General features: G+C 42.3%; 1 protein-coding gene across 1 annotated transcript; it reads right to left on the minus strand.

The window, feature by feature from the left end:
• Positions 1-267: 267 nt before the first annotated feature.
• Positions 268-23,040, minus strand: PPIL4 (peptidylprolyl isomerase like 4). The gene is made up of 13 exons (XM_086482384.1): positions 22,965-23,040; positions 21,856-21,923; positions 21,706-21,770; positions 19,781-19,898; positions 17,677-17,819; positions 17,228-17,324; positions 15,161-15,277; positions 13,214-13,338; positions 10,905-10,971; positions 9,923-10,034; positions 8,511-8,607; positions 7,724-7,862; positions 268-1,668 (listed from the first exon to the last, which is right to left on the minus strand). The coding sequence occupies exons 1-13, from the start codon at positions 23,032-23,034 to the stop codon at positions 1,444-1,446; spliced, it is 1,443 nt and encodes a 480-aa protein (XP_086338510.1). The 5' UTR covers positions 23,035-23,040; the 3' UTR covers positions 268-1,443.
• Between the last annotated feature and the right edge of the window lie 4,908 nt (positions 23,041-27,948).

A 27,948-nucleotide genomic window follows, 5' to 3' on the forward strand; every position in this document is an offset into this window, starting at 1 on the left:
TATACATCTGGCCTGGCCTGCTCAGGCAGAATTTTCTGCCACGGTGTAAAGAGCCACTTTGGTACCGGCCTTCCCATAGACACATCCTAATCAGCAGTTCACTTTTTGCATACAGTCCCTTCAAATACCCTAGTCAGGCACAGCTACTGCCCCTCCAGGGTCTTGGCTGCCTCGAATTTTAGATTTAGTCTTTGTCCTGCAGATCATTTTCCAGTAAGGGGTATCAAGCTGTAAAATCTTATTACAAATCAGACACTACAGCAAGTATTAGAAAAAACACCGTCACAAAAGAAAATAGTTAAATTTATTCAAAGCAGACTGCCTCCAAGCCAACACATTCCACGGAAGGGAAGGAAAGACAAATACTGTTCCTCAGGTCTCCCCTCCCTGCCTAACAATGCAAGATCTCTCCTCCTCTGGAGAGAAAGAGGAGGACACACATGTTAACATGAATGCATACAGGCTAACACTGTTTAAATGGTGAGGAGCAAGCCAGATATTTAAGGGCCTGCCAGCTTTCACTAAGACCCAATCTCTGATAACATCACCTGCATTCCTCTGTGGATGAAGAGTTATGAACTGATCTACTTCTGCCACAAAACCTGAAAATCAATCCCATCTAGGTTTGGCAAATACAATGCAGATTACAAATTCTGCTTTTCTGCTAATGACCGTTTTCTTCTTTCTTACCCACCCAACATAATCTGCGTGACATCATAGCAGGTGGATCCCCCTGACACCACAGAGACCAGATCTTTAACAGTGACTACAGATGGGCCAAGTATCACGTGAATCTTCGTTTTGAGAGGCATCCTCGAGCAATGCCCCACAGCCAAGTGATCTGTGTAAATAAGAGAGCAAGTAAGTGCAATTTAGGCCGTTGCAAGGAGCACAGCAGTACTTCAGTGCCTCTACCCACTGCTGCACAGTGGTGTGAGCAAACAGAGCTGACGGGACTGAGCCAACCAGACGCACTTCATGTTAAAGGAAGGAAGTAAGAGTCTTGAGTATTCATATACAAATGGTACCTGCCCACTTTCCGGGAGGAGTGTACACAGCACATTTCTGTCTCTGCTGGTCTCCTATCACACTCATTACCATAGCATCTGAAAGCGCTGAAATGTAAATACAAACTCTTTGTAGAAAGGTGGTATGCCCTGCAAAAGGGTAATTCACTTGGTAGTGCACACTTGTGTTTCCAAAAAGCTTTAAACAGCATTCCGTATTGGAGACTCAAACCATTTCACTAACGTGAAATACTTTATTGAAACCACCTTTTTGGAATCAGGCTCACTCTGACAGTCATACACTGGGCATTCGTAAGGCCAAGCTGCCAACAGGAGGCAACTGCTTTTATGGAGTAACTGCGCATCCATTTGAGAGAATGTTGGTAATGCCGGGAAGAAAACATACTTTAGCTCCCCTCTTTCTTCCTCTTGTCCTTCATCTGTACTTAGACCTCTCTTTGTCTTTTGATTTCTTAGGACTTCTGCTTCTGTCTGCTTTTTTATCCCAGTCTCTTATTCGGAAGTCGTCTTTGTATTTGTCTTTTTGTTTGCTGCTAGCGTAGTCTCTGTCTTGAGAGTGGCTGCGACTCCGATGCCTGTCTTTCTTCTCACTCCTTGTCTTCTCTCTACAGCGTTCTCCTTCATGTTTTCGATCAGAATCCTGTTAAAGGAATTCGACAGATATGCAGTTACCAACAAAAGGGGAAAATATACAAAGGCATGAAGCAAACTAGCAAATAGTCAAGTATGGGTGGTTCCTTAGCTAAGGCTGGTACTACCTGAAATAGATTCACATTCGTGATGATTGAAAAAAGATAACGCATAAAAAAATCCCACTGTAACTGTATGAGGAAGGTAAGTCTACAGCTTCTGTCAGTATTTATGGAAAAAAGCATGGCTGCCAGGCATGCTGCTGCTTGTATTTCCTAAGCAGCTTTAGCAAAACCCGCTTGTATCAGTGATTCAACTCAGAAGGACATTATCAAACTCTTCACAAGTTTCTTACCTAGATTTGGATTTTGACTTTTTACCTAAGCAAGTATTTTGATCATAGTTTTGGTTCAAGGCCCACAGGCATTCCAGTGCTGTGAAGATGTAAAATGCTTTTTAAGACCTGCCTGGAATAATCCTTAGTGACCTGAATTCTAGGCTTCAGAAAAATGAACGACACCATTACAGAGACCACACACACACACACACGTGCACAAACTACTTCACTTCCCTGAAGCTAGAAGTCCACAAGAAAAGGCAGCATGAAGAATCCGACCCTTTTAAATGTACAGTCAAACGACAACACAAGGTGCATAAGTTGAAATGGAAATAACAAGGTAATGAAAAATCAGCTGTGTTTTGCACGCTGACTGGTATGACCCATACAGAAAACACAGGATACACTCACACACAGACATAGTAAACTCTAAGGGGTACAAGTCCATCTAATTTAAAATGGCCTAAAAAGGAGAGAGCAACATACTATAAGTGGTGATGGTGTTTGAGCACACACACACAAACTCTTATTAAAAACATGCTGCAAGTTCAAGTAGCCAAAAATTTTTAATTTCCCTGGCTTTCTGCCTAACGTCACAGAGAATAGAGCCGAGTGGCTGAGCACACAGAACGGACACGCTCTGGAGAGAAACGAGGTTTATGTAACAAAGGAGGAACTGAACTGCTGTCAGCAGAACACCTGCTTTACTTGTTGCACTAGGCAGACGGTATGAAACCACGAAGTGCATTACAAAACGAAGGAAAGATGGCTTAATTACCAAGATTGTGAAATGTCACACTTAGCAAGATTACGGCACAGCACATGCTACAACGACTACATGGAGATACCAACACCTGTACAGGCCACAGCATCATAGCAGTTTTAAAAGTAAAAAGATAGAGATCACTTAGTAAGTCACCATTTCATTTCAAGGAAAAGATTTTTCTTCATACACGACACTGAGTTTTGACATGTGAACTAACATTTTCAAGCACTACTAAAAAAATAGTTTGTTCTTACTATTCAACTAAGATATACAGGGAGACAAAATACAAGAGAACTTCAGAATCCTGCAGAAAGATACACGTACAACTTGCTGTTAAGAAGGCCATAGCCACTTCTGTTCTGAAGATACAATCAACCCAAAGTTTAGTATCACTACATGCTCTAGTAGACAGATAGCATTTTATGAGATTTTAATAACAATACTGTTAAACACAGATATTATGAACTACAAAAGATGTCTGCATTAAATTATACAGTATTTCACTTCAGATAAGATTTTCATTTTTCCTAAATACAAACTTGTGACAGTAGCATTCACAATTGTACAGCTAAAACCTATACTGCATGTACAAACAAGCAAACTTTACTTATTTAAAACAACAGCGAAAAACACACTCTACTCCAAGCAGAGCTTTTTTATCCAGAAAGGCAGTATAACGCTGAAATACTAGAGTTACAATAAGCAACATAAACCCCCTGGATCAACACACACATCTTCATCTATATAACCAAAAATTTCTGCTACTGCTGGGTACGGTAATCCCACTGGTGGACAAATGCTTATTCCACATCTTTACTGTCAAACTTTGTTTCAGTACAGATTTCAAAATCTGAATCCACCAAAAAGGAGTGGTGCATCCAGCCATTTATAAGAGCTTTGTCCAGCCACCTTCAGAATGATGCACAGCTATAATACTCTTGTACCCAAAAGGCTCACTCTCTGTATGTTTGAACAAGATGACAGGTTCCAAGCCCCTTCGTGGCAAGGCTTGAGTAAACATCAGAAGATGAGCACACTGGTGGTGCACTAGAGAGGAAGACGACAAAAATACTGTCCAGAAAAACAAACATAGCTTTGGGGCACTAGTGCCTTCTAGCTCGTTTGTTGCTGAAGTTTCCTCCAAGCACACAGGAGAAACAGGAGAAAAGCAGAACAGCACCTCAGCTGAACAATCTACCAAGCCAACACTGGCCAAGTCAGGGCAGGGAACAGGTTAGTGAAGACTTGAAAGTAAAGACAAGTAGCCCATGTTGAATGCCATAGAAAAGGGCAACTTGCTGAAAGGATTTAAAAAAAACCCAAACCTCATATAAGCATGGAGCCAGGCAAGCACAATGATCTTCACAGAAGCATTTAAGGTACAGGTGTACAGGGCAAGTCTGAAAGTGCCACAGAGGTCATCACAGTAGCCAATATGATCACAGTGTAAAGAAAAAAAATGTAGTAATTTGAATGAATAGGATGAATTGCATCTTAGTTCTCCCCAAAAAATCGGCTATGCTTCCCCTTAAATAAGATTTTACCTTTTTTTTAAGTCTTTGGCACAGCAAAAGGTCCATTTTTTAAGCACTCCGAGTTACTAAAAATAACAGTATTTTGAAACCAAATCTTTTATGCCCTATCCAAGTCAGAAACATGCTGTTTTCCCACTGGAAGAGGAAGAAAGATTCCTACTTAAAAACAGGCTCTTATCTTACTGCTGAAGTCCAGATTTTGCAATTCAGGATCACAGCCTCTCTTCAGTCAACGAGCAAATTATGATCACCCCAATTCTTAATCCGGCACTGTGTTGGTAAACTCTTATGAGGAAGGAAATATGAAAAGAGGGGAAGACACTCTCTGGAAGTTCACGGCTGGCTTTGCCAAAAGTAGTAACTTGCCAAACAGCACTTGCAGGTAAATCGCCTAGAAATACCATGACCACAAAAGTAGAATAAAGATGCCACCTCCACATACATTAAGCACACTAGTTAAAAGTTAAAAGGAGCAAACAAATAGAGAGCCTTTTCAGGAGGGAGATTTTGATCAAACTTGACCCTGAATATAAAGAGAACAATGTCCAATGAGCAGGAAATTAAAACCAGAAAAATCAATGCCTCTGCCAAAACCATGTGCTACAGAAACCTGAAAGTCAGAAAGGCCCTATGTCTCACAAAAATCCATTGGATAGGCTATACTCCTCCACAGATCCAGTATCTTAAAAAAAAAAATCCAAGGACCAAAAAAAACAGAGAGAAAACTGGAAAGGGAACAAAGTCATAATATAGATCTCAAGCAGAAGCATGACCTGTATTCAAATACCAAATCCTATTCACAAACCCACATGGTAGTCCAGCCCCCCTGCTCCAGACCCAGACCCACATCCTGTTACCTACTAAAAGCAAGCCACAACATGCTACCTCTTCTACCCTCTGGAATCAAGTCAAACAGCACAACATTCAAAAATATAGCCTTAAAACAACAACACAGAGGCTGAAGATTCAGGAAACGGGTGTCAGACTAAGAAAAGGATGAGTCAAAATACACTAAAAAAAAAAAAAAAAACCAACCATCAGCAAGAGCACAGAAAAACGATTCAACATCATGGAAACTATTCGGAAAATAAAACCCCTTCAAGTCATAGCTGGAGCCAGTAGCACAAACTGCAGTTTCAGCTGCCAGAACTTCCCATGGTAAGACCCCACACTCTGTTAATCAAAATCTCTGCCACACTAAGGGCTCAGGGTGCAAGTTCAGGTACGAGGCATGGCTACCGTGGTCTTTGGCCAATTATCTGTGGAAGGTCTGCTGTTGTTCTGTTTTAAGGTTCTTACCTCAAATATCTTCTAGTATTTCCAAAATGGGGTTAAGGGAAAATGCTTTGTTTGCCTACAATAAAAATGCTACCATTCATCAAAAAAACTTTCCACACTGTTATGCTTTGTGCTGGCCTTGGTATTCACACTGAACACACTCTGCCTGAAGAACATGCTTCCTTCCCCTGCTCCTGTAGGAGCTCCCCAGATTATGTCCAAATTACAAATCTAAAAAAAGAAAAAAAAAGTAAAAATTTACATTTTGTGGATGCTAAACAGAATTTGTCAGCTAAGCTGCTGCAGATTTCATCTGGAAAGGGCTATGCCCAAGACAGTTACTGAATTCCTAAATGAGACTGAATACATACAGTGTGTATACACGATACAGTACACACTAACAAGAATATTCAAGTGCAGACACAGAGAAAAATTCTCCCCAGAAATTCATTTTCACAGCTCCAAGAGGGAACTATGTTGCTTGCCATCACAGAACAGAAGCAAGCCTCCACTTGTGATTTCAGGTATCAGAAGGTTAAGCTATTTACACCAAGATGGGTAAAGGTGAGCAATAGGGAGGAAAACAGCAGGAAAGAAAATGATACCAGAATTCAGCTGCAGCAGACTACAGGAACAAGCCACAATAGCAGCAGCCAATAAAACCACAAAAAGATAAACAGAGACACAGAAGAGATCACAGAGTCAAACACTAGAAAATACTCTTTCCCAGAACCTGGAAATAGCACCAGGAATCCCTGTGTCCTCAGTTTTTGTGCTATGAAATCCACTGCTAACGTGTCTCGCAGTCGCCTCGTAACAATAACAACACAGGTTAACAACCTATTGCTGCCAGTACTTGCTGTACTACCTGCAGGGGTGGAGACATCTGAATGATTTTTAAATGTTCTCTGCTGCTAACGCATGACCAGCCAGTCCCACACGTGTAATTTCTGAACCATCAAGAACAAAGACTATTTCCAGAAATATCTGTTTCAAAACTGTTAAAATGACAATGTCAGTCCAAAAAGATAGGAGGAAGACTAAACCAACACGTATATGCTCCGACGAGACTTTAATTATCTGAAGAGGTCCATTCCCTCCACCCAAAAGATGCCGACTGAATTAGTACACAAGCAGTGACAAAAAGACTTGTACCATGAATGAAAAAATTTAATTGCTAACGTTCATGAGAAAAGGGTTTTTTTTGTTTTGTTGGGTTTGTTTTGGTTTTTTTTATCACAGCAAGAAGTGACGCAATGGAACAACAGAACAACATATGCTCTCTGTACTCAGAACTTAAAGCAGTACTCAAAACTCATGCCAGGACAATGGCTTTAATCCTTCCACAAACTTGCTAAAGACAGCTTTGTTCTTACCCATAAAAGCTTGCATTGTTAAAATATTGGGGTTTGGGTTATTGTTTTTCAGCTTAGCTCAATTCTCCCTAATGCTCACATTTCAGTAGCAGTTAACTCCCCACTTTATCATTGCAGACATCATTTCCATGAAACATCAACATGCTGACTATCCCAAGTGCACAGAAACATGAGAATGCTGACCTGACAGGCTGCACTGGAACCCATGAATGACAGAACCACTGTCTTCTGATGACCTCCTCCACAGCGCCAGTCTTACAGCACAATGTGCTTGCACAATAGAGATGCAAGCAAACGTGCATACAGTTTTTACACAAATGCTTATAAAACAGTTAAGGGGAAAAAAAAAAGATAATGCAAAGAGATTTCTGATTCCATACGGGAAAAAGCCCACACACGCTGGTCTGGCAAGAAAATGAGAAACAGTTTGCATTCATGACATATGATTAACTACTAGTTTATGACTGGGGATATGTGAACAACAGGTTCAAAGTGCTGAAGATCTCCTACTTTATGAGAGGCTACACTGCCTCTTCAGGCTGTTTTGGCAAAAAGCCATTCAGACATGCCAAGCTTCAAAAGTCCAGGAAGATTTGGAAAGCCTCTCTCATAATCAGATACTAACATCAGCCTTCTGTACGTTTACAACTGCTGTATTTTACGGGACTTTGCACGCCATGTCCTCAGTTCAGTATCGGACCTTTTTTTTCCGGGTTTCTCTTATTAGGAGAATAACAAATGGGTATAAAGTTAATGCATGAAGACGTAAGTACCTTAGTTTTTTTGGTCCTCTTGTCATCCTCTTCATCTTCAGAGTGGTGGTGCTTTTTCTTCTTCTGTTTTTTAGCCAAGTGTGACTGACTTGTTTGAGACTCTCCTATATCCTCATCCAGCACAAGGTCATACTTGGCACTGATGGTGTTGGTTAAGGACAGACCTGTTACTTAATATCAATAAATGGCAGAACATAAAAGCTCATGAAGCAAACAAATACCTGTTTATCAGACCAGGGTTTACAAAGACCTACCTGCATTTCAGTCAGGATCGTACATACTGAAAAAATCAGCTGTGCTAAGATGACTGAATTCTGTCCTGTCAAACAGTACAACCAGGTCTTAATTCTCCTTTCTTTTTCTTCTTCTTATCTACCTGTGGATATCTGAACAAGCTACAGTCTTCTTTTCTCTCATGCTCACCCCAAATAAAATACAATCTCAAAGCATGATTTAGTCATTACTAGGATCTCATTTTGGATACAGCAGGTCCTCTCTGAAACTACTTAAAACTCTGTCACGCCACGTCATTCCAGGGCTGTAGACTGGGAATGCTATCTCCCTGCATACAACCTGGAAGTGAAACAGCACATTCTGATTTGACTAAATTCACCGAAGTCATCAAATGAAAAATGCAAAATGCTTAATTCCATCTCAAACACCAAATCGTTATATGAAGCAGCAGCAAAATATTCATTTGGCAAGCTTTAAGAATAAGAAGTCTTTTTCAGGCTGTTTTCATAACCTGTGCGTAGTTCAAAAAATACCTTTGACCAGAAAAGGATACTCCTGCTTCGGTTTTACCTTCTCTTTCAGAGCAAGTTTTGAAGGTTTGTCACGTTCCTTTTCGTACTCTTTGAAATCGTCCTTGGTATACCGCCCACCTGTCCACAGAGAAATATATTCAATTCACTCCAACTGAAAAAACAAGCAAGACCCACACCTATCATTAAGTTCTGCTTATGAATTTAAGGGCTCTTCATAACCTTACAGAGATGCATAGCAGGACATAGTTCCAGAAACAACACTGACGTCTGGGTAACAGAGTAGAAGACAGTAGGACAAATTGTGATTTTCTGTCCTTCTCTTGCTTACAGATCCCATTAAACAACATACGGCTTTCTCCTCACTCATGTCCAGCGGCGACAACACATGAATAGGATCACAAAGTAAGATTCAGCAACTGATTTAGTCTGACTTTGATTACAGATCCTACGTTACTTTAGTCTGTAGGCTTTCATGGTAACAGCAGTTCTTCTCATTATTAAATGACATTTTGCCCTGGGCTACACAAAGGGAAACCTCTGAGACAGCTACAGCTTAAGACTCCAAATGGAAAACTATAAAAAAAAAAAGTCATGTCTTGATTTAAAGAGAGGCATGGCAAATTTCATTCTGCAGCCTGTGAGCTGAAAGTACCAGCTCACAGATTAATAAACAATTCTACAGCAACGTGCTGCCATCTCACGGTCATACTTAAAACTGCAATAGTTTTAGAAACAGAAATGGCTACTGAAGGTGGAAGGACAGTACTTCCCCTAAGTCACTTTTTGGGTACCATATAAGCACAATAAGATGACAATATAGTTAGCTTTCCAATATTGAGGACGATTTAGACCTAAGTTACACAGATAAAGAAAAGCTTTCCACGTAGTCCATTAACACACGATGCACCGCGGAGCATGGTATAGCCTACAGTCATCTCAGCTCTGCGCAGGACAAGTTCTAGTACCTCAGTGTCCATGACAGGTCCCCAGCCTGGAGAAATCATATGCAAACAATTGAGGGCTGACTGCATTTTTAGGTGAAGACACACAAGAATGTCACCACTGCAGTGCACAGTCACCTCTCCCAGTCCAGTGTTTTCCTCACATCCCAAACAACCAAATAACCACTGTATCTACCTCTCCCACCATCTTCTTCCTCCCAAAACATCCTCAAACATCTGAAATTGGGCTTTTATAACATACAGCCTACTATTCAATGTGCTTCATCTACAGGAGGTGAAGAGGGAAAATCCCTGGCCTGAATATGGACCTTTTCTTGTACACACCGAACTGTCATACAGTGAAAAAATAAACTAGAAAGTAACAATGTACTGCCATATTATTTTGTTAACAACTAATACCAAAAAAAAAAAAAGTTTAGAAGTCATGGCTTATCAAGTTATGAGAGTCAAAGAATTGCAAGTGTACATACCTTTTCCCTTCCACTTAATCTTTGCAACAGACTGGCTAAAATCCACATGTATCCGTCTGTCATCTATCAGCACATTGTCCATTTTGAAGTAGGCTTTCTCACAGTCTTCCTCCTGACATAAATGTTTCCAGAAAATTTTAAGTCATGGTTATTTCATAGGAATATTCACTGAAGAGCTCAAACACAAATTCAACTCCTTAACGGCACACACTTTTTTTCTAAAAGTGCCTAGAACACATCAGTTCTTGCATTGTGCCATTTCAAAAGAAACAGTTATGCTTTGTCCAAATGTCAGCATTTCAAATTCCAGTTCTTCAGTTCAGTTCACTATTTTAAAGATTTGCCAATTCAGCTACATTTGGCACATGTAATAACTTCAGAAAAACAAGGGAAAAAAAAAGACAACCAATAAAAGCTCAATTTTAAGTACATAAGAAGGCTAAAGGAAAGCGAGAACACTTTTCCAGGGTTTTCCAGTTTTCCTCACAGATTAGAGGGATTAGCAGATACAAACAAGAAGCTATGCACCATCAAGAGAACTTCTACTATCAATCCCACAGTAACAGGAGCATGTTGGTAAAGCAAGCATCGTTTACAAGCCAAATACAGGACACTACTGTACACATTGATCTACCTTCTTTCATACCACCTCCCCTCTTTATGCAGCAGGCCTCCTTTTTCTCCTAGCATTCCCTCCTTTAACTCTTCAAAGTCCTAATATGCTCTGGGGGAAAAAAAAGGGACCTGCTCCCCTCCCACTGGTTTCAAGACAACCTAAGAAGAACATCTTTGTATTCCTTGGTTGAATAGGGGAAGACTTAAATTTGCCTCATTTAGGACCCACAACTTCTATAACTAAGTCGGTAAGAGAAAATATGAGCTACCCCATGCTTGAAGATTTCAGTGTTTTTCCTCAACAGAAGTATATAAAAAATGAACTTTTATAAGAAGAATCTACATACAGTATACCTAAAAACCATACCTTTTCAAACTCAATGAAAGCATAACAAAGAGATTCACCAGTCTTCCAGTCTCGAATCACTTCGCAGCTGAAAAATTCATATGAAATTAAAATGTCAATGCTGTTGGAGAAAAAAAATCTAGGATAGGCAATGACTGCTTAAAAAGGAGAGTAACAGTTTAAAAAAAAAACCCAACCAAACAACAACAAAAACATTTAAAACATAACACTTGATTCTGAGATGCCTACTGATGTGGTGGTGTCTGCACAGAAAAATGCATGTGACATTACTTGAGTAATTATTACACTTAACTCACAAGTGGCTAACAAGAAGTGCAGAATTAGGGATGAATTTCTGATTAATTAAACAAAATCTGTTTTCCAACATTACCGTTTGTTATTAATTTTTTGCATTTCACTAAAGCCAAACAAGAAATTTCACATTCTGTTTCCTCAGTCATTTTAAGAGAAGTTTAAACAGACACCATGTGACAAACTTTCTCTCCTTAGCAAGCACCTCTTTAGCAGCCATCTTCCTATCAGGCAGTGCGCTGGGCAAAAATAAGAAGCCTAAAGTATTCAATCAGCAAATGCAAAACAGGAACAATACAATTTTGTATCAGTATTACCAAACTCTTGCATATGACATAAGAATTCCAACTACCAGATGTTGAAGGAGGTCAAACAGGCAACAAGGGTAGGAAATGTGTTATTAAGGTGAGATCTGCCCCATGTGCACTGAGGAAGTCAAAAATCAGAATTAGGATACATAATCCAAAAGATAATGAAGACAAAAAAAAAAAAAAAAAGATAAAATAAATCACATAAACTATGGAATTCTTTGCAGCAGCCATCAGCGAGGAAGAAGGAAGAAGGTAGGACAGTTTTGTGCCAGAAACCTCCTTCATGGATTACTAAAAGTAGCTATCTGAAAGTGGAAGGACTGCAGAAGAGGTACTGAACAAACTGACGAGGTGGAGGGGGAGAAATCCCCAATTTGGAGTTGTAAGAGCATCAAACAATGCCAATTTCACTTAGACAGACAGTCTAGTGAAGGCTCTGGGAGTCTGCAGGCCTGTACGCTGGTACTGTCCACACTAGCGGAAACTCAACACAGGACAGAGTTAGTGTTCATGTGAATAAACAGGACCTACTCAGGATCATCTGAATAAACCTAAGTGAAGTTCTCCAAAAGAGCCAGTATGCTTGTGTGTGATGATGATCTGTTTGATGCAGTCTTTTGAAATCCCTCTGGAACTCCTGCACCAAAGGCATAAGAAATATCTCTGCATTGATAAACATGTGAAAGACCAGGTAAGAGTAAACAGTCATTTCTTACTGAGAAAGTAAAGAGGTCACCAGTGGAGTTTGCTGATGATACTAAATTGTTAGAAGGGGCAAAAATAAAGACTGAAAAAATTGCAGAAGGTTCTCAGGAGACCAACTGAGTAAGAAGACAGCAAACAATGTTTGATGTAAATAAAAGCAAGCGGGGGGGGGGGGGGGGGGGGGGGGGCGGGTGGGGATATCCTAATTGTGCATTGTAAAAAAAAAATAGCTTTAGCATTAACTAGAAAAGGAGCTAAGAGCAAAGCAGAGAATACCACTGTGCCACTGTAAATCTGCGATTTCTTTAATACTGTGTGCACTTCTGGTCCTCTCATCTTGAGATGAAAACAAAAGAACAGAACAAGTTTGAGAAAAGGGAAACAAGGCAAGGAAAATTCCCCTATAAAGCATGAGTATGTAGGCTAGTACTCTTGGCAAGAAAAAAAGATGACTTTGGGGTGTAGGATAGAGAGGTGCAGGAAAGTAGGTTTCACTGCCCATCACGTCTTTTGATATCAGTACTAGGAGGAATCAGCTGAAACTACCAGCAGCCATGTTCAAAACTCAAAAAGGCAGCAGGCATGAGGAACACCCTAGCAAGGAGTATATCGGATGCCAGAAATGTTTGTGGCTTTATCCCAAACCATACATATTCCCACGGGAAAGAAAAACCCAGAGACTGTATTTAGCTCATGTAGCATCTGAGGTAAAAACTACTGAAAGGAGGGAGACGACAGGGTGCTGGGGAGAATATCATATGCTTGCCTTGTTCCTACACTTCCCTAGGCTTTCACTTAAAACCACTGATGGGACGGGATACTCACCTAGCTAGATCTGACTTTGTATCATCATTGTTGTGGTCTCTATCAAAATACATGCAGGCACAGCATAAATCTCCAGAGAAGCCAGAATACTACTTAACAGCCAAACCTAAACAGACTAGCAGGAATCAAGTTCAGTTTCAACAAAGGTGGTTCTTTTTTTTATTTTACAATAATTACCTTTTGATGGGACCAAATCGTGAAAATATTATCTCTAGGTCTTCATCTGTGGTCACAGGATTCAGCTTACAAACAAACAGCACGTTTTCTGGTGGCTTGACCTCTGCATCTGGTAAGTCTCCCACCTGCGACGTACAGAAAAAGGCATTCATCACTTCTGCCTAAAGCTCTCTACATTTTATTGCCATGAGCACGCTGGCAACACATCTTTTGGATGATCCCAGACACAGTACTATCACAAAATAAAAAAATCTTTTTTCCTACTCGATGTCACAACAAAGGGTTTTCCATAGCACCTAAGAACGATTATCTATTTGCAATTCTACCACTGGGACTTCATGAAAAAGTCACAAATACTTTCCACCTTGCTTTCCGCGTTCATAACGTAACAAATACACAGTTCTAAAAAGTGGAAGTGCACTTTTAGACCCACTCTGTTATAAAAATAAAAATGGACTGGATCCAATCCTTAGTCTCTGTCTGTACCTAAGATAAACTTGCCTTTCCTTGAAATCTGGCAACAGCTAGGGTAAGTTTAAATTTAAGACAGCTTGGTAGCAAATTAAGTTACAATTAGGAAAATGCAAATATACACACCACCTCCTTTTGAATTATAGCACTTTCTTTTAAAACCTGAAACAAAGACTAATGATATTTAAACAATTTATCTCCATCTTTTATGTAATATGTTAAGGAAAAGGTAATGCACATTAGTTTGACAGCAGAAAGAAGCAAAATAACACGAGTGAGAAGCAGATTCCACAAAAGAGAACACAAAAGCATGTTACACTCTCAGAGAAGTTTACTGTTTCGACAAAAGAACAGTGGAACTAATAGCTGGGATTTTTCAAATCAGTGAAACTAGCAGTACACTTAGTTTTTCATCTCTTCAGCTGATAGAACACAGCTCCCCTATTGCATACTACCCAGCAATACTCACTGAAAGTTACTGCATTGGCTCACATACCCCGCTCGCCCTTTTTTAGCTAACCTTACGTGGAAAACAGGCCATCAGCCCCACTGCTGCTGCAGCAAAACAAGAGCCCACACCTGCAGATCTTCTGCAACACTGTGGCCACATCTGAATTGACCTGGGTATCAGATTCTGCTGCAAACCATTCACCATAAATTTGAATTTGGTAGTTGTACATAAGCGTGGCTGATTCACCCCATCCTTCAACAGTGTGTGTGCTTTTTTCTTTTTTAAAAAACAGACTTCAAAGCCTGAGTAAAAAAAATGAGTAAATTATGAATAATTACAAATATATTTTTAGCAAATTCCTTCTGTTTGAACAAATACACCACAGCAGTATGCATGCTTGCAGACATAACTCAAAGAATGACTAAGACTACTTCCACTGAAACACAGGGTAGTTCACATTTAAAAGGAAAACAGCAACAGGCACTTTAACATTAACAAACCATTTTTGTTACTATACAGAGTTTACAACTACCAGCAGTTACCAAACTTCATACTCAAGAAGGAAGAACATAAAGTTAATCAATGTCAAATCCGACTAATCCCACAGAAGGAAGACTGCCATGACATATATGAATAATAAAACCTCAATGCCACTACAGGTACTGGGAAGAGATTATCATGAATTAGCCCAGCTGTCTCCCACACAGGCTAAACCTTTCCCAGCATTATAGGTATTTAGCAGCACATTATGTGTGGTGTGTTTTTTGACTGGATGCATTTCTAGCAAGTTTTTATAAAGCCTCCACTGATCCACTTTTAATCCTGGCTTAAAACAAAGTATACCTGGTTTTATCAGAAAACAACCTCATGCTTAATCCTTTTCATTGTACCACAGACATTTAATAGCACAGACATCATCATCAGATAAACAATTTCAACATAAATACTACATATTCTCCTAGACTTAATGTAACATGCACACACGGAGGAGTAACATCTAAAAGTAAAAACAGAAAGACGTTCACCATTTCCAGAAGAATGGCACGAGTTTTTGCTTCTTTTTCTGCCTGAACTTCTTCTATTTCATCTGCAGACCGTCCTTTCATGTCATCAATTTCTTCATCTGCTCCTATTCTGCCACTCTGAAAAATTAAGGAAAAAGCTGTTATTACCAAGCCATGGCCAAAAATTCTCTCTCACATACTTCGATGACTTCCCCCCTCACTCCCCAAGACATGAAATATGCTCAAGCACTGTTCTCTGCAGAACTGGGCTTTCATTCCATTCTTCCCACTCAGATTAAAAAAAGAGATGATGTTACCCTCATGTTTCAGGCACTATGAACTTTGTATGAACTTTCAGGCCAAATTTCAACCACACTCAGTTAAGATACTCTAAATTCTTTTATACTCCCATCTCATACTCAACATCTCACCATAAGTGTCAACACATTTCTAATCTAGATAGCTCCTACCAGGAATGAAGATATCTAATACTGCAGATATCTGTGGTGTCTAGAAAGACTCAAACATTAAACACAGTGTATCACAACAAGAACTTTCCTTTTACACATCTACATCTAGGCAGAATTTGAGGTTTCATTTTTTCTCCTCATCAGCACCTCTAGAATGCTGCCCTTCTCACAGGCATTTCTACACCAAAGGTGTATCTTCAGACAGGCTACAGGGGAAGAAAACTAAGTGTAAGATTTCAAATCTCTACGCAGTTGGCAATGAGCTGATAAACTCCTTACACCATTTAACATATCTGAAGGTATCAGAGATACAGTGCAGACATACTATGAAAGCCTAATTCCAATCTTGTAATTATATCTATTAAGCTTAAAAGATACCCAAGACAAGTAGGATGTGGACCTGTTGGAGCATGTCCAGAGGAGGGCCACAAAAATGATCAGGGGGCTGGAGCACCTTCCCTATGAAGAGAGGCTGAGAGAGGTGGGGTTGTTCAGCCTGGAGAAGAGATGGCTCCGGGGGGACTTTATAGCTGCCTTCCAGTACCTGAAAGGGGCCTATAGGAAGGCAGGGGAAGAGCTGTTCACAAGGGTTTGTAGTGACAGCACGAGGGGTAATGGTTTTAAGCTAGAAAAGGGTAGATTCAGGTTGGACATTAGGAAAAAGTTCTTTAATATGAGGGTGGTGGATCACTGGAACAGGTTGCCCAGAGAGGTAGTGGAAGCCCCATCCCTGGAGACATTCAAGGTCAGGCTTGACGGGGCTCTGAGCAACCTGACCTAGTTAGAGATGTCCCTCCTTATTGCAGGGGGATTGGACTTGACGACCTTTAGAGGTCCCTTCCAGCCCAAAGTATTCTATGATTCTAAAACCAAACAATATTCTCTCTAGTCAATTTATTCATAGCTTGAAACAACCGTTGCTATTCAAGGAGATAATTTCACATAGCAACTTTCATAACTGCATGCTATGAGTAAATTATGAATAATTACAAATATATTTTTAGCAAATTCCTTCTGTTTGAACAAATACACCACAGCAGTATGCATGCTTGCAGACATAACTCAAAGAATGACTAAGACTACTTCCACTGAAACACAGGGTAGTTCACATTTAAAAGGAAAACAGCAACAGGCACTTTAACATTAACAAATGTTAATTATATTTTGTCTTCTAGCAGAGTAGACAAAAAACAGTAATACCAAAGGTGAATATTCTGAATGTTCTGTGTATCTGAATGTTCTGCATATCTACACCATAATTAGAAACCTAAACCACAGCCTTCCAGCCTAACTCTGCCATAGTCACAGAGGACAGCACCCAAGTCACTCTTTTATCCTGTTCTTGAAAGATTAAGCAGCTATATTTGATTAAACGCAACAACAGCCCCAAATAACAGGCAAGCATTTGACATATCAGAACTCAAACTGGCACAGTAGAAGAGCATCTCTTATGCTCCTACACTAAAAATGTGTAGTTCTTTTAGAATATAAATTTGACAGCCAAAATCTTAAAGGCAAAATTCTTATTTTGATCAAGCCTGTGCTGGCCACTGACATTGACAAATTTATTTAAGTACTTCTTCCAATGTTTCCCCAAGAAGCTATCACAAACACTCACATCTAGCTGTTCCTTAGTAGGTTCTGGTGAGCGATCAGGAACAGACAAGCCAGGTGGATCTTCAAACGGATCATCTAAAATCACTGTATGATTTATCCTTATAGAAAACAAAAAACAAGACCAGCATCAGTCACATGCAAATAAAACTCTTTATGCAAGTTAACAATAAACCAACCCCACTGATTCTCAGTTATATTCCAAACAGCGACATACTGTACGTTTGTAAATACTAGTACTGATGCTTTTGTAAAAGCAACATAGTAGCACATTTTCTTACAAAGTTGTTTATTTTAGTACCTGCTTGGTTTACCAATAATACTGGATTAAAAGAGTATTTAAGACACCACATACAAGATCACCTGACATTGCTATGTTAATCCAGTTTCCAAAAAAGATGTATTTGTTTAACTATAATGTATTCCTCAAAGGGAAGTCAAAAGCAGTCACACCTGATATCTTGATATGGGATAAAATCCTTATCTACAAAGGTTTCATTAATGGTCTTCAGTACATCCATTCCTTCTGTCACTTCCCCAAATACTGTATGCACACCATCAAGGTAATCCAGGTTTTCCCCTGTAGTAATAAGAAACTACAAAAGAAGACACAAAAGCAGCAACAGTAAATAGAAAAATTCGGGACTTGAGTTTTACCTTAGAATAGGTACAATTCTCACTGAAATCAGTGGGGAAAAAAAAAAAACAACTCTTCCCGACTTCAGCGGCACAAGATTAGTTGTCTTCCATCAGCTCTGAGAACATAGTGACCCAACCCACAGCTCATGGACACTGCCTGAGGAAAGGAGGCTCTCTCACACGAGTCTCTCTCCACTTGAGCTTGCAGCTCTGGCTCATTGGACCCTTCTGCGAATCGGTTTGACGAAGTAAACTGGCAGAAAACCAGACCAGCAGAGGAAGAGCAGATAGTTATCTGCCAGGTAGGTCTGCTGAGCAAGATCAGCAAAGGTTTTGACAGGCATCACAGCTGATGAAAGGGAGAGATCAGAAAGAGCAAGGCTACCCCCCTGGGCAGCAATGAGCTGAGCTTAAATCACTCGTTCATCTAACTACATTCCGCAGGTGCATTTTCACAATTTTGGCAAAAACTTCCATAGTTCTACCTTCACCTAATTCTATCCAGACTTTTTTCCTTCCTTCCCTTGTATCACAGACCCTTCCCTCCCAAGAAACAGGATGCAGTAGCATTGAGACAAGAACTAGAACACAGGAGCACTGACTTTCATCAGCTTGAATTGGCACTGAAATGTATCCTAACACAAATCAGGTGTTTCCCTTTAGGGCAAAACTGAAACTATGAAAATTAATACCAACTGAACACTTGGTAACAAATTAAAGACTGAGGACGCTTGGCAATGAACGAAAGAAGCAGCAGCAGATATGCACAAGTAATAGAACACAAGCCCTACATCCATGCTTTATAATCTGACTGGTAACATCTCACTCCCTATTCTCTGCAACACAGTTAAGACTGGATAGTATTTGGTACAGGTCACACTAAGCTATGTTATATTTGTAAGCCAACCACACAATTCCTCACTGGAATTCTTCTTTCCCAAGGAGGAAGCTGCAATAACGTTCCTGGGAACTGCATTAATTCCCATATGCCTGTGTACACGCTAACAGGTTGCATTCCTAAACATAAATACAAATGTAATCTCTTTTTCCTAACCTCGCCACCCAAACTATTTTACACATACAATGCAGGGAGGCAGAAAAATTAACTCCATATATGACAAGTTATAGCTGAAATAAAGCCATAGGGTTTTTTTTAATTGCCCTTCAGTTATTAAAAACCCCTCTTTTTTAAAATTAAAACATATGGATATTACAAGTGAGGCATTTTAATATATAAAAGCGACAATGCACCTAAAAAAATAATTTAGAAATAGTATCATTCTATGATATTAGAGCTTTTCATATACCTACAGCAAAAACTATGCACATGAACAGGGAACAGCAGAGGGAACACCACCACTTTCAGAAATTGTTTTATGACAGCACTGAGACAAACTGTAAACTTATATTGTATTATTCATGCATGCTTTTATGTAACCATACAGAGGAAACAGTGGTATGATTTCAGTTTCCAAACTAAAATGAAGTTATAACCAGAAAGTTTTAAGATTATTTCAAAATCCAGTTTCCTTACTTTTCACTTCCATTTAACTACAGGATTTTTTCCTGTCCATTCTACACATTAGCAAAATCACATCAAGGTATTAACAGAAATGAATAAACCAAGGAAAAAAAAAATAAAGAGGACTGAATGCTAACAAATAAAATCTATAAAATTAACTAGAACAGGATTTGAATCTGAGCACTTTAATCTCTTTCTTGTTTGCAAATACCCACTGCCACCTGGAACACTATGCAAAATACTTACCTACAGTTGGTTTTTTACATGCCTTTTGACCATATTACAAGATGATGCTATTGAGATGACACTGTCATTGTTATGTCTCTTTTGTAAATTCAAGGAATTTTCATTTTAGTTATTTAGTCGCGTACCGCGGCTTCCCAACACTACACTGACCTGTGATCCATGCTGATCACTGCCATTGTTCACCATTGATACGGTTCCTTTCTTCTTATGCTTAATTCTCGGCATTTTTTCTGCCTCAAAAAATCTAGCTTGATCGCCATACAGCTGACTGAAAATACATACAACAAATATGTTACAAGACAAAGGAATTTTTAAAAGCAAGATAAACAAATGCTGTAAAACAGTAAATATAATACCCTAAAAATGTTTACATTGGCATTCAAATTACATCACAATTCACATTGCTTCCATGCACGTTTTTATGGACACATACACTTACATAATTCACTTCATATTACAGGGAACAACAGATTTTTCTCTGAGGCATTTCACAGAGGCCTCGCAGCAGTGGGGGGACAGGGGGAGGTGTATTTGTATGTTTTTAAATGCAGTATATAGTATTTTTCGATGGCATGGAGCGAATACAAGTTTTGATAAGCAGGTTCTGTAAAAAGAAGTTAATCCACATGGTAACAATGAAATTATTTATATCAAAAATTTCTCTTCCAAGATAAATGGAAAGCCACTAAATCAATGTGTAAACTTAGTTCAGCATACAGATGGGACTCCATACAGTAATTTGAGATACAGGGGGTATGGCAAATTGTTACAGTCTTAATTTTTTTAAGTCTAACCCTGATATCACCCATTTTGTCTCACTCATAACTGACAGAGGCATGGTCAATACACACATTTGCCCAAATTTGAGGACAGTGCTGTGTTTAAACTCATTTTGCTAAGCAGGTGTAAGCCTCTATGAAGAAAGGATTCAAATTAAACTTTGCTTGCATCAGTTTCCTGGGTAGCAAGAACAGAAACTCCAATTTTGCAGAGTTCAGCAGTTAAAGAACAGGTAGAAAAGACAAACTGCCACTCTCCATGCCAGCAGCAGAACAGAATCTGCTGCTCTCTCATTGCACTATACTTCCCTGTCTGCCACACCAATGAGCCTCAGAAGACCAATCCTTTCGAAAGGGCAGAATATCAAAACAAACTTGATCTACCCACGTGCAGAGACACCTCAGGCCTGGCAAGTTTACCTACCTAGACTTGCACCTGCTTAGCACAATTATACTGCTTCCAGTATCACCTGAGTGGTGATCCACGGATCCACGTGTTCAAGGTTCTATATTTAAGAGGCTCTGACATACCAGACTTAAAACAGTCAACATTAGTCTAGCAACGCTGCCTCTGTTCAAACTGAGTTATTTATCTCTGTATACTGTGTTCCCCAGCACTCCAGGTTTAGTTCTGCTCTGCAATTTTAATTCTACTTTTAATAACAATTTCAAAGGAACCATATAGAACGTATGTACTTTGCTAATGTCCATCCCAGCTGTGTGAATCATTTCTTCAACTTTTATGTGGATGACCACTGAAAACACCTCAAACAAGGAAGAAAAGTTATTTCCTTGTATTCATTCAACATGACTAAAATGAACTCGAGTGAATTTTTAGAGCAACAGTATTACTTTCTTATACATAGAGGAAATCAAGTATAGCCTCTATATTCCCTTCCTGCTCAGTTAAGTACATTTTGTTACAAAAATAAAAGCAGTAACAAACTACTGATTTTGCCTTCTACAGAGCACTTAGTTATGCTACTGCTGTTACAAAATCAAACCTATAGTTGTTTGCTAAGTTTTAAATAAACACAAATTTGTGTACAACTTGCTAGTTGCAACTTTGCTTCTAAGGTCAGAGATAGAATACTGTCCGGAAAAAAAATCTGAACGGCCACAGGCAGTGTAGGAATTAAAAAGGTATTTAGGTATGACAACCACAGAAGCTTACACATCAACATTTTTACTTCCCATCAATAATTCTGCCCCAAGAGAGCTGAAGACAATCTAATTGGAACCCATACTCCCCTGTAAACCTCTCTGTCAATGAAGTAACACAGAAGTTTTACTTACCAAAATATGGATTCCCCTCCACGGCCAGTTCCCATGGGGTCACCCGTTTGTATAATAAAATCCCTCTGTCACAAAGAAGAATATGTAAGACACTTCTTTCATGTTTGCGAATTTAAACCAACAAAAAAATAAGGAATTGAGAATACTCACCTGTACATTATAAATAAGACAATAGTTGTAGTACTTGACTTTGCAGAGCTTCAGAAAATTCAGACAAGCTGCAAGAAATTATACCAACATTTACTAAGAAAATCCCAGATATAGTAAGCATAGATATAATAGATACCCAGTTCAACACGTAGAAAAGTGGTTTTGTTAAGACTTACCAGAATACAACCTCTAAATGCTGTGAGAAATGCCCTCAGAAGAGGTAACATTTCCTCCCTTCCTAAAGCCTCTATCTCTAGTGATTCAAAGAACCCTGAATACAGCTAGTTACAAAGAAACGCACATATTTTTCTCTCCAGTCTCTTTCCAAACACCTAAAAAAGATCACAGTTGCCCTTTGATTTAGAATAATTACATTTGCTTATTTTTTTAATACGGTATTATACATTACATTGATAGTAAAAGCATAATTTAAAAAAAAAAAAAAAAAAAAAAAAAAAAAAAGCTTCCAACGGTAATTGGTGCTTCAAAGTACTTCACACAGGTATATACAAGCTGCCCACGGGGACCCCTGACGGCCACAGACACCTTGGCACCCGTTCTGATCTAACCCCAGCACCGAGGTCCAACGCGACGTGCCAAAACACGGGTGGGAGGAGATGCGCTGCTGCCCGAAACCGCCTCTTCGCAGCCCGGTCCCCCAGGGGGCCGGGCCGGCAGCCGAACCGCCGCCCCCCGCTGTGCGGCAGCCCGGGCGAAAAGCCCGGCTCGCTGCCGGGGGCGAGGGTGCCGCCGGGCAGCTCCGAGGGGAGCCCCGCGGCCGGGGAGGCGCGGCCCAACGGCCCCTTCCCCGAACCCTCGGGAAGCTTCGCAGCCCCCGGGGCTGCCGCGGCTGCGCCGCCAGCCCGGGAGCCGCGAGCAAGCGAGCGGAGCGTCCTCCGCCAGGGCCACGGCGGCGGCCGTGAGCAGGGCCGGGCGGTTAACAACCGGCGTGTGCCGGCCGGCCGACCAGGCCCCATCCAGGCGCGGAGGGCGGCGGCAGGCAGCGTTCGGCCCCAGCTTTCTTCTTTCACCCCCGCGCAAGGGGTCAAACCGCTACCGCCCCCCTGGCCGCGACCACCTCAACTCCCCCCGGCCCGCCGAGCTCCTACCGCGGGGCCGCTCCTCCGTGTACAGGTCGATCACCAGGTCGCCCAGCGTGGTCTCCAGCAACACGGCCATGGCCGCCGCCCGCCTCGGCACGCCGCCGCGGGGCCGCCCTCTGCCGGCGCGGAAGAGGAGGAGCTGGCGCCGAGGCAGCGCGGCCCCGCCGCCCTCTGGCCGGCCGCGGGCTTTGGGCAGGGCTTTGGGGTGCCGGAGGGCCCTGCCGGACTCCCGGAAGGCGGAGGGAGGGCTCCCCGCTGCAAGGGTCTTCCCTCCCCCGGGCTGGGTGCCCCCAACAAGCGCCTCGGCCTCGCGGCGGGACGATCCCCGGGTCAGAGCTGGGCCTGGCAGCTTCCCGCCACGGCGTGAGGACGGGTGCGCGTCAAACACGGCACCGAGCCCACCCGTGCTCCCTGCTCTCGCAAGCCCAGGGGCTGCGGGAATATACGGGGCGGCTGCTTCCCCACGGCTCTCCCCTCCAGTGGGGACAGGGCGGGAGGCAGCTGAGGAGGGACCCCTTCCTGAAGGGGGTGGGGGGAAACGGAGACCTCCCAGGGGCAGCGTCCGCCGGCAGGGTACGCGGTTTGAGGGTGATCACGCAGCTTTGGAGCCTGGTGCTCAGTGAGGGGGGTGTGTGCATATTCTACGTAGTCAAAGAAACCAGTTTTACCTCATAGTTATTAATTAGAGGGTTATAAAGTGATTAAGAGTCCCAGTATTTGCCCAGAGTACACGGTCGCAACACAGCCTGTAGTACTGCGGGTGGCACTGAAAGGACAGACAAGCAAACAGAATTTATTCCCTTCGAGCTGACGCCATAGGGTGTTCTGGGGGTTATGTCTTACAGCTCAACTAACCTAAAGGCTCATTGCCTTCAACACAAGGGACCCTGATCCTCTGGGCAGAGAGCTTCCACTTCAGGCTATGCTGTCTTCACCTCTTTCCAGATCACGCTCTGATACCACACAATGAGTCGATTCGAGTCACTAATCTGTTCGAAAACATTTTTTTTTTAATTGCTGAATTTGTTTTCTTGCAGATTAATATCCAGAATTGACTTGCCATACAGCAAAAGGGAATCAGTGAAGGGGAAGGGAGGGAGCAGGAGTCATACAATCACAGAATTATTAGGTTGGAAGAGACCTCTGAGATCATCTAGTCCACCCATTGACCTAACACCACCATGCCCACTGAACCATGTCCTGAAGCGCCGTATTGACACGTTTTTTGAACACCTCCAGGGATGGTGACTCCACCATCTCCCTGGGCAGCCTGTTCCAATGTCGGACCACTCTTTCGGTAAAGAAATTTTTCCTAATGTCCAATCTAAACCTCCGCTGGTGCAACTGGAAGCCATTTCCTCTTGTCCTATCTCTTCTTACTTGGGAGAAGAGACCAACCCCCACATCACTACAACCTCCTTTCAGGTAGCTGTAGAGAGCGATAAGGTCTCCCCTCAGCCTCCTCCAGACTAAACAACCCCAGTTCCCTCAGCCGCTCCTCACAAGACCTGTTCTCCAGACCCTTCACCAGCTTCGTTGCCCTTCTCTGGACATGCTCCAGCACCTCAACATCCTTCTTGTAGTGAGGGGCCCAAAACTGCACCCAGTATTCGAGGTGCGGCCTCACCAGTGCCAAGTACAGGGGCACGATCACTCCCCTACTCCTGCTGGCCACGCTATTTCTGATACAAGCCAGGATGCTGTTGGCCACCTTGGCCACCTGGGCACACTGCTGGCTCATGTTCAGCCGGCTGGTCCTCACCCCCAGGTCCTTTTCCACCAGGCAGCTTTCCAGCCACTCATGGAACACACAGCTGGGAGTACAGAGGTGCATGTAGGTTGGTAAAAGCAGGATCTCCTCTTTAAGTAGCAATAAAAGTAATGTCAGATCACCACATTATATAACAGCACCTTTATAAATAGCCAAGCAGAGAATTTACCCACTTTTCATCGCTGTCCTGCTGTGTCATGGTCCTGGAGACACAGTGGGCTGGTTCTGGGACCAAGGTCTGCACTGCAGGGAGCTGCGTTCTGCCCCCCGTAGTGTGCTAGTTCCCAAAGCTCCTCGTGCTATCATCAAGTGGTTTGCAGTGTTGTGTTGTTTTTGTGAGCTTATTCCCAGTCTGTACATCAACCCTGAATGGAGTCAAGGCTGGTTTGAAGCCATCCTGTATGGCAGTAATCGATAGAAGAAAGCACTGTAGCACACATTACATTTATTACTCTGAAACTAAGAGGGATGTAAAGAGTACATCCGTTTTATGCAAGCCTGTGCTGACTGAAGTTTAACTATTTGCTTGCTACTTTAAGGACTCTTACTTTGCACTTCAGTAAGAAAGCATACTACTACCTTAAGCCAGGCTTTTATCACCCTTTTTAGCCATAAAAGAAATTAAATTATAACTTCTTTATTCTTTCTGCTGGCTTTTGCCTTCTAATATCCCATGCCTATAATGAAGGTTCAAAGAAAAAATGGCTTTTCATGATCACTTTAAAAAGGCAGAAACACCCCTTCCAGCTTAAAACCCTGAAATACAGCACTTCTGGCACACTTAGCAGCTCAAGCAGTAGTCAGTCTCAGTACAAAATACTTAAAAACGTTATGTATTTTAATAGTGACAAATGTCAGGACACACTCCCCAGTAGCCTAGAGGAGCCTAAGAGCGTGCGGCTGAGCCCAAAGGGAAAGCCCTCCTATGCTCCCAGTCCGTCCCAGCACCGAGTAGTTACTGAACCACCCAAGGGCAGATCACTTGTGAAACTGAGCACAACTTACTTAGTTACGGCGAGGAATTTTACCATTTACATTAAACAAAATTGTTGTGACTCTTTTGTGCTGTGAGAGTCATGAAAGCTTTGAAATTTGGGGCAAACAGAAGTATGCTGAAAGTGTTTTTAGTGCATAATTTTTGCAGTTTTAATTAAGTTCCAGGAGAATAACAAGAAAGGAAGGAAGAGGGTTGAAGAAAAGGGGGTGCAAAAGATGGGGAGAAAAAAGAATGATGGAAACAAGAACGGAAGGAAAGCATGAGTTGAGAGGCGGTTTACATGGAAACTTGCAAAAGGAGACTGTAGAGAAAAGGAACAGGCATTCACCTCCTACTCCATTTCAGTGAGACCAAATTCCTCGAGGTCAGCTGGGAACCCAGCCTGAACTTTGCTGAACCTATAAACTCTGCAGGTCAGCGGTCCTTGCTGCCCTGTATTTTTATATACTCTGATACCATTAATTATTGCACCTCTAACCATGAATCTAATGCACAAAGCACGGTAGTGCTGCAGCTTGCTTTTGCTCACCTAGGAGTCACCAGCCCTGTTGGGAGGTAACCCCCGCTCTAATTTACACACAGCGTGCAACTCACAGTTAGGAATTTAGGTAATTTAAACTTCCTCCCACCAGCACATGCAAATGACTGCAAGTGCCAACAAGAGCTGCATTCTTGTAGCTGCCACCCTAGCCCCGAAGACTCTTACACAGCCCGTATGAGATTCAGTAAAACGTCTTGTTGGGGAGCTGACATACCACGTAGCTGTCTGCCTGATGAGACTGCACGGCGAACAGACCCTTCACCTATTTCTTTCACTTTACCAAACACAATGGAGTAAACAAATCTTAATGACAGGTCTAAGAGAAATGAGGTAAACTAGGTGATGGTAAAGAGAGGTGGTGGAAAATAAGATGTCAGAGTTTTTATCCTTTCCTCCGTTACTGACTTGTGTGATTGCAGAGAAGGCAGTTAATCAGCTTTATTTTTTCTAATCTCTAAAATAGAACTAACTACTGATAATAAATGTGCTTAGGGATGAAATAGTTGAGGTTTTCACGTACTGTGTATGAAATAGACTTCACAATATATGACTCTCTTAGGCTTCATTTTCCAATGCCTTGTACCTTGTACCAGATGTTTATACCAGTGTTTCACGAATGCAAACTAAATACTAAGTTTCTGTGGGTTTTATGATTTACGTTCACTATCAACCAAGTGGGAGTCACAGAGCAATATAAAATCAGGCCATGGATTGTCTCAACAGGACTTACTGCCCTGCCCTGGCTACATTAAAACCTCCCTAGACAAGTCGCTGTTTGCCACCCTCACCGTCAGAAAGGTTTTTGCGAACAGATAACCACATTTTTTTTCTATTGCAAATAAAGCACTTTTTATCACCATACCCATCGAGGACATGGAGCTCCAGGTTGCTTTTCCCTTTGCCTGAGCCTTCCGAGGTTTTGACCGCCGCTGTTAAGTTTCCCTCCCTTTTCCCTTCTCCAGGCTGCGGACCTCTGGCCTTTTAAAACTTTTCTCCTGCGCTTTCTTCTTTTCTGGTGACTCTTTCTGCTCTCTCCCGGCCTACCCCGCCTGCTTCGCTCGCCCTCCCGGCCATGTGGCGCCCAGCGTTCAGCCCCGCACGGCTCCGGCCGGGCAACCCTCGCCTCTGCACGCAGGGCAGGTGGGCGATCGCGGGTGCCCGGCGGGCGCGGGGGAAGCCGGCGGGCGAACCTCGGCCGTTTCCTAAACAGCAGCAATTAGGAGCGTTGGGGCGAGGTGGGCAATGCCCCTGCCGTGCCTCATGCGGGCTCTTCCGCCGGGGCCGGGCCAGCCCCGCCGCCCCCCACCCCCCTCCGCCCCGAGGGGGCAAGACTTCAGCTGTTGTTCTCGATAAACTTTTGCCCCTCTTCCAAAAAAAAAAAAAAAAAGGTCATTCCCGAGGGGACACCCGCCCCCAGCGGGGAGCTGGCAGGGCGGCGTGGCTCAGAGGAAAAAGCTGGTGCCGCGGCCTGGGGGCTGCGCCCCGCCCGCCGGCGGGGAGGGACGAAGAGAGGCGGCGACTTGGCGCAGGGCGCCGGGGCTCCCGGGCTCCCCGGCCCGGCCCGGCCCGGTCCCCTCCCGCCGCCTCCCTCGCTTCCTCCCGGCCCGGCCCGGCCCCGCCTCCACCCTGCCGCTGCCGCCGCTTGTTGATGTTTCACTTTGTTTAATTCCCGGGTCGCAAG

Source organism: Leptosomus discolor, chromosome 2 (genome assembly GCF_034619465.1).
Source record: "Leptosomus discolor isolate bLepDis1 chromosome 2, bLepDis1.hap2, whole genome shotgun sequence".
Lineage (NCBI taxonomy): Eukaryota > Metazoa > Chordata > Aves > Leptosomiformes > Leptosomidae > Leptosomus > Leptosomus discolor.

Bases quoted from the DNA above. Each gene is read 5' to 3' on its own strand.
- PPIL4 (XM_086482384.1), bottom strand. From the start codon at position 23,034: ATGGCCGTGTTGCTGGAGACCACGCTGGGCGACCTGGTGATCGACCTG. The intron at 21,771-21,855 runs GTGAGTATTCTC...TCTTTGTGACAG, and splicing joins GTCTTATTTATAATGTACAG to AGGGATTTTATTATACAAAC. The intron at 19,899-21,705 runs GTAAGTAAAACT...ATGTATTTTCAG, and splicing joins GGAGGGGAATCCATATTTTG to TCAGCTGTATGGCGATCAAG.